This window comes from Oncorhynchus keta, unplaced genomic scaffold, assembly GCF_023373465.1.
Source record: "Oncorhynchus keta strain PuntledgeMale-10-30-2019 unplaced genomic scaffold, Oket_V2 Un_contig_4917_pilon_pilon, whole genome shotgun sequence".
Taxonomy (NCBI): domain Eukaryota; kingdom Metazoa; phylum Chordata; class Actinopteri; order Salmoniformes; family Salmonidae; genus Oncorhynchus; species Oncorhynchus keta.
In genome coordinates, this window is record NW_026288028.1 from 22,179 (window position 1) to 30,000 (window position 7,822).

The 7,822-nt window shown below is 42.0% G+C and overlaps 1 protein-coding gene across 6 annotated transcripts in view; it reads left to right on the top strand.

The window, feature by feature from the left end:
• Nucleotides 1–7,822, top strand: part of LOC118374980 (SHC-transforming protein 1-like) — a 45,244-nt gene that overhangs the window by 22,172 nt on the left and 15,250 nt on the right. For 5 of the 6 annotated variants that reach the window (XM_052509659.1, XM_052509660.1, XM_052509662.1 and 2 more), the window contains 3 exons: nt 2,814–2,978; nt 3,300–3,370; nt 4,745–4,808. In XM_052509659.1, the coding sequence (XP_052365619.1) occupies nt 2,814–2,978; nt 3,300–3,370; nt 4,745–4,808 (300 nt within the window). Of the gene's footprint in view, nt 1–2,158; nt 2,979–3,299; nt 3,371–4,744; nt 4,809–7,822 lie in introns of all 6 variants that reach the window. The other variant, XM_052509657.1, reaches the window with a different exon arrangement.

Below are 7,822 nucleotides of genomic sequence, written 5' to 3' on the forward strand. Positions count from 1 at the left end.
TATATTCCAGGTTCAACCTCCACTATTCAGTCCTGTGAGCTGTGTCTTGCGGCTGGAGACTGTTCATGTAAGACAAATTTAGTTTTCTCTTTGGATGGACTATACAGATTGTTCGGACTGTAGTTAGCTCAGTGTTTCTAGTTAGGTTAGTACTGTATCGTACTGTGCTGTGTCAAGAAATACACATGCTTCTCTCAGGTAACTGACTATTGGCGTGGCTTGTTTAAACAAGACTATTTCTGTGGTATCCATAAGGAGAGAGAGAGCGAGAGGGGAGGGAGGGAGGTTTAATTAAGTGTAATGACTGGGTGAGGGAGTTCTCTAACAAGCCTCCAGTACCATTCAGGTCTCATTATCATCAAAACAATCGCACCGGTGGTGTCATCAGCCAATGACCTACATTCTCTCTTGTTACATCACCACTGTGTGTGTCACTGTTTCTGTAACCAGAAAGAGGCAACTTCTCCAACTCTAGCACTTCTGATGCTATGGTGCTCCAGAACGTATCCACTCTAACCAGGGCAGCAATGTTCTAGAACAGCTCTACCTACGGTTTTAGCCATATCAGAAACTTCAGTCAGGGACAAGCCCAGCATCTGGTGTTTTCTTATCTATCAGTCTTTTTCTTATCTAGTGGTGTCTGTTACTAGGTTATGTGCATTGTATAGACTCTGGCTGTAGTTACAGAGTGAGTGTGGAGAGAGACAGACCATCTTTGAAGTAGAGGGACTGTTTAAGAGGACAGTCTGGAGAACGGGAAAGGAGACGAGGAGGGGGGGGAGGGGGAGCGAGAGATAATTTGGAAGAGAAGGCAGGAAGTGGTGGAGCGAGAGAAGGCGGAAGTGCAGCGGCTACTGAGGGAGGCACAGAAAACAGTGTGGAGGAGGAGAGAGGGATTCCAGGAGAGGATAGGAGAGGACAAGCTGAGGGGAGAGAGAAGCGCAGAGAGAGGGAGAGAGACTGTACAGGAGGTGATCTGGAGGAAGAGAGAGGAAGAGGGGGAGAAAGAGAGGGAGAAGGCCAAGGCCATCCAGAGAGGACAAGAGACCATCTGGAGGAAGAGAGAGAGGGAGTGAGGAAAAGAGAGAGGGAGTGAGGAAAAGAGAGAGGGAGTGAGGAAAAGAGAGAGGGAGTGAGGAAAAGAGAGAGGGAGTGAGGAAAAGAGGGAGGGAGTGAGGAAAAGAGGGAGGGAGTGAGGAAAAGAGAGAGGGAGTGAGGAAAAGAGGGAGGGAGTGAGGAAAAGAGGGAGGGAGTGAGGAAAAGAGAGAGAGGGGGTGAGGAAAAGAGAGAGAGGGGGTGAGGAAAAGAGAGAGTGAAAGAGTACAGAGGAGGAAAAGTTAAATTACTTAGGAGTATTCTCCAGCAGCCTTGGAACCTGAAACAAAGCTGCTCACAGGAGAGAAAGAGGGATAAAGAGAGAGAGGAATAAAAAGCAGGAGGGATAGAGAGATTTTCCCTGCCAGAATTGGTGTTTGGCCATAGATCTGCAGGTCTTAACAGAACTTTGCTATATTAAGCTCTGCAGATAATTGTACTCTGTTGTATCGACCCTTCACTGCTGTGTCTTGGCAGTGTGTGTGTGTGTCGGCCCTATATGTGTGTGTCCCTTCTGATCTACTCGTTGGCAGCTGATAGGGTTTTTATGGGCCCGTGTCAGGCAAGAGAGGCTAGTGAGCTACTGCCCCGACAGACACGCTGAAACGCGCGCACACACACACACCACACACTGTGCCATTTACAGGCAGAAGAGCAGGTTTCTACTCCAACACATGCTAACACACACAGACACATGAGGGTAGGCCCCTTGATGCAGTAACTCATACCACCTGAGTGTCTGTGTCAATAGACAATCACATTCTGAGGTTGTATGTGGAATCTCCATGGTGCTCAAAGATGAACAACTGGACTTAAGTGCCATGCTACATTAGTTGACATGCTGATGTGCTCAAACAGCATTTTTCAGAAAATCCTTTTTGATTCTGTCTATTGGAAAGTGGCATTCATTTCTGTGGATTGAAAGTGATAACATATTGTAAGACTGATAGTGTAGACACCAAACAACTGAGTATCACTCCATCAGTGTGCTGGGTTAGACTCTTAGAGAGTGATCCCCTCTGATCTTCAATCGCTCCTCTTGCTGCTCTCCTCTGTCTTGTAGATGGTGTTTCTTGCGCAGTGTCTGCTGCACTGCCTGACAATGACGGGAGGATATAAAACGGGGCGGACGGATGGACAACGGTCACTGAGAGGGAAAGAAAGACGAGCAAGTTTTTGAGCGAGAGACTGATAATACAGAGAAAGAGAGAATGAACCACCGTTGTTGTTTAGACTGAATCACACCAGAGTGTGTGGACTTGTTAGAGAAACACTGAAATAACATCGAACATCTCAGATCCATGATGGAGCTGGTCCCTAAAACTAAGTACACTCACTTCCGGAGTGAATCTCTCAGTTCGAATGACGATACCAACTCCAACCCTTTGTCCCTCCCCCCTTCCACCCCCGCAATCCCCCTCACCCCTCCTGGGCTACCCTCCTCCCTCTCCTCCTCCTCTCTCACCCCCATCCTCCCCCCTTCCTCCCCCCGCCGGGCTGAGAACAGCCCCACCACGCTCTGTTCCTTCTTCCCCAGGATGGGAGCCCTTCGCCTGGGTGTCTCTGCTACTCTACTCCCAGGTCTCAAGGTCTCCAGCAGGCCTCAGCGGGCTCAAGCCCCTATGGGGTCTTCAGGGGGTAACAGTTCCAGCTCTCCCACTCCTCACCCCCCTCCCTGTTTAACAGCCCCCTCTCCCCCCCATCGTCCCCCTCTGCAGGATATGAACCGGCTGGGTGGGGCGTCCAGGAGGGCGCGGGTGGAGGGGGGGCAGCTGGGGGGAGATGAGTGGACACGCCACGGCTCCTTCGTCAACAAGCCCACCAGAGGATGGCTACACTCAGATCATGTGGTCAGCACCACTGGGGTCGCCTACTCAGTACGGGTAAGAGTTGGTTGTTCTCTGTTTTTCAGTTTGTAGGATGTATGCCTATAGGCTAGTACTTGCATATTTCTTTAACTTTCCATATCTGTCAATTTTTCTGTTGCTCTCTCAAAATGATATATTCTCTTGTCTGTCCATCTTTCCGTCTGTCTCTGTTTCTATCTGCCCCTCCGGTCAATATGGGTGTTCTGGAGGAAATGGAATCCAAGTTCATATGAGTTCCTTTCCTGTTTCCTGTGTAGTCTATGGGCTGTGTGGAGAGGAGTGCTGTTGGAAGTGGCATCCCTGTTCATATGCGTCTCCTCTTTATTTCCTGTGTAGTATATGGGCTGTGTGGAGGTGCTACAGTCTATGAGGGCGCTGGACTTCAACACCAGAACTCAGGTCACCAGGTGAGAACCTCCAATTGTTCAAGGGATAGTTCACCCAATTACAAAATGCCATATTGGTTTCGTTACCCTGTAAGCGGTCTATGGAAACATTATGACAATCAAAATCCCCCGGAAGTATCTCAAATGTATTGTGAAGCTCAACAAAGTCACTTATAGATGATTTGAACATGATGCGCGGAAAATGCTAATATCAGTACCATGACTTGAATGGGATTTGTGCAACAATTGCTAAAACGTTAGCATTTGGAAACAGTGCCACGAAAACTAAACCAAGGCATGGATTGCTGTCATACCTTGTCCTTAGACTGCTTACAGGGTAAGGAAACCAATGTGTTATTTTGTCATTTGGGTGAACTAACCGTTTAAGCTGTTGTTTAAGGCTAATGATCAAGTTACTGCACGCAGATGTACTGTGGTTAGGTAGTACAAAGCAGAGCCATGTAGTTAGAGCTAAGTGTTATATAGGACTCTGGTTCAAAACAGAGCTATGTAGTTAGAGCTAAGTGTTGTATAGGGCTCTGGTTCAAAACAGAGCTATATAGTTAGAGCTAAGTGTTGTATAGGGCTCTGGTTCAAAACAGAGCCATGTAGTTAGAGCTAAGTGTTGTATAGGGCTCTGGTTCAAAACAGAGCCATGTAGTTAGAGCTAAGTGTTGTATAGGGCTCTGGTTCAAAACAGAGCCATGTAGTTAGAGCTAAGTGTTGTATAGTGCTCTGGTTCAAAACAGAGCCATGTAGTTAGAGCTAAGTGTTGTATAGGACTCTGGTTCAAAACAGAGCCATGTAGTTAGAGCTAAGTGTTATATAGTGCTCTGGTTCAAAACAGAGCCATGTAGTTAGAGCTAAGTGTTGTATAGGGCTCTGGTTCAAAACAGAGCCATGTAGTTAGAGCTAAGTGTTGTATAGGGCTCTGGTTCAAAACAGAGCCATGTAGTTAGAGCTAAGTGTTGTATAGGACTCTGGTTCAAAACATTGCAATTCACAAAATGTACTCTTACTAGCTACCACCTTTTCACATAAAAATGCATTATTTATCTCCAGTTCATATCCCCCAGTTCTCTTTTTTCCCCCTGTTCTATTTTGGTCCCTAGCCGCTACCCATTCCGCGTTGGCCAATCTGAAAGGACTGTATAGGTTTAACAGTATTGTGTGTGTGCCTACTGCCCTCACAAGCTCTAAATTAGCATGTTCTGGAATCCTGGTGGTTTCCTTCTGGTTTCTATAGTGATGTTTGTATCCATGGTGAGGATGAGTGTGGTTGTCAGGATGATCAAGTCTGTGTTACATGTTGCCAGATTTCATCTAATCTGCTGCACAGTGTGAAATCCGCACAAGTGTGTTACAGAGAGATTCTCACACGTGTTGTTGTTTCAGAGAGGCTATCTCAGTGGTGTGTGAGGCAGTGCCTGGAGCCAAAGGAGCCCAACGCAAGAGAAAGGTACACCAATATACACACACAGAGTATTATTTATTTATGTGTTAAGTGGATGGCCGTGGTCAGGGCGTTGTTGGATCTGGATTTAGCTGGATTGACCACTCTGTGGTCAGTGGTACTTCCAGGTAATTACCTCTGTCTCTCTCTTTCTCTCTGACTGTCTCTCTCACACATGTACACACTGCCCCTTGTATGAGGGAGACTTGTGACTAAGTTGTGTGTTCCGAGACTAAGCCAACTCCAACTGGGCCGGGCCCAGTCCGTCTTTCTGGGGGCATTCCAGTAAAACTTAAAGCATCCACCCAAACACTACATAAAACAGCTATATACCCAACAGACTGGTTTGGCTAAAGCATGTCTGGCCCTGGGAGACTGTGGGAGACTGTGGGGGACTTGACAAGCTTCAGTTGACCATATGAACCATTGAACAGAGCAGAGTCAGTCAGACAAGATCACTGGCAGCCTGCAGCTGTTCTTCTACATATACACACACACACACACACACACACACACACACACACGGCTCAGACATGCTTCTCCCTCTCTATTGCCTTCACACACACACATTCTTCTCTGTATATTGTACAGTATGTTTACTATGCTGTATATTGTACAGTGTGTTTACTATGCTGTATATTGTACAGTGTGTTTACTATGCTGTATATTGTACAGTATGTTTACTATGCTGTATATTGTACAGTATGTTTACTATGCTGTATATTGTACAGTATGTTTACTATGCTGTATATTGTACAGTATGTTTACTATGCTGTATATTGTACAGTGTGTTTACTATGCTGTATATTGTACAGTGTGTTTACTGTGCTGTATATTGTACAGTGTGTTTACTATGCTGTATATTGTACAGTGTGTTTACTGTGCTGTATATTGTACAGTGTGTTTACTATGCTGTATATTGTACAGTATGTTTACTATGCTGTATATTGTACAGTATGTTTACTATGCTGTATATTGTACAGTGTGTTTACTATGCTGTATATTGTACAGTATGTTTACTATGCTGTATATTGTACAGTGTGTTTACTATGCTGTATATTGTACAGTGTGTTTACTATGCTGTATATTGTACAGTGTGTTTACTATGCTGTATATTGTACAGTGCGTTTACTATGCTGTATATTGTACAGTACGTTTACTATGCTGTATATTGTACAGTATGTTTACTGTGCTGTATATTGTACAGTATGTTTACTATGCTGTATATTGTACAGTATGTTTACTATGCTGTATATTGTACAGTATGTTTACTATGCTGTATATTGTACAGTATGTTTACTATGCTGTATATTGTACAGTATGTTTACTATGCTGTATATTGTACAGTATGTTTACTATGCTGTATATTGTACAGTATGTTTACTATGCTGTATATTGTACAGTGTGTTTACTATGCTGTATATTGTACAGTGTGTTTACTATGCTGTATATTGTACAGTGCGTTTACTATTGTACTGTATATTGTATATTGTACGTATGTTTACTATGCTGTATATTGTACAGTATGTTTACTATGCTGTATATTGTACAGTATGTTTACTGTGCTGTATATTGTACAGTATGTTTACTATGCTGTATATTGTACAGTACGTTTACTATGCTGTATATTGTACAGTACGTTTACTATGCTGTATATTGTACAGTATGTTTACTATGCTGTATATTGTACAGTATGTTTACTATGCTGTATATTGTACAGTACGTTTACTATGCTGTATATTGTACAGTATGTTTACTATGCTGTATATTGTACAGTATGTTTACTATGCTGTATATTGTACAGTGTGTTTACTATGCTGTATATTGTACAGTGTGTTTACTATGCTGTATATTGTACAGTATGTTTACTATGCTGTATATTGTACAGTACGTTTACTATGCTGTATATTGTACAGTATGTTTACTATGCTGTATATTGTACAGTATGTTTACTATGCTGTATATTGTACAGTATGTTTACTATGCTGTATATTGTACAGTACGTTTACTATGCTGTATATTGTACAGTATGTTTACTATGCTGTATATTGTACAGTATGTTTACTATGCTGTATATTGTACAGTGTGTTTACTATGCTGTATATTGTACAGTATGTTTACTATGCTGTATATTGTACAGTATGTTTACTATGCTGTATATTGTACAGTGTGTTTACTATGCTGTATATTGTACAGTGTGTTTACTATGCTGTATATTGTACAGTGTGTTTACTATGCTGTATATTGTACAGTGTGTTTACTATGCTGTATATTGTACAGTACGTTTACTATGCTGTATATTGTACAGTATGTTTACTATGCTGTATATTGTACAGTACGTTTACTATGCTGTATATTGTACAGTGTGTTTACTATGCTGTATATTGTACAGTATGTTTACTATGCTGTATATTGTACAGTATGTTTACTATGCTGTATATTGTACAGTACGTTTACTATGCTGTATATTGTACAGTGTGTTTACTATGCTGTATATTGTACAGTATGTTTACTATGCTGTATATTGTACAGTACGTTTACTATGCTGTATATTGTACAGTGTGTTTACTATGCTGTATATTGTACAGTATGTTTACTATGCTGTATATTGTACAGTACGTTTACTATGCTGTATATTGTACAGTACGTTTACTATGCTGTATATTGTACAGTGTGTTTACTATGCTGTATATTGTACAGTGTGTTTACTATGCTGTATATTGTACAGTATGTTTACTATGCTGTATATTGTACAGTGTGTTTACTATGCTGTATATTGTACAGTATGTTTACTATGCTGTATATTGTACAGTGTGTTTACTATGCTGTATATTGTACAGTACGTTTACTATGCTGTATATTGTACAGTGTGTTTACTATGCTGTATATTGTACAGTACGTTTACTATGCTGTATATTGTACAGTATGTTTACTATGCTGTATATTGTACAGTATGTTTACTATGCTGTATATTGTACAGTATGTTTACTATGCTGTATATTGTACAGTGTGTTTACTAT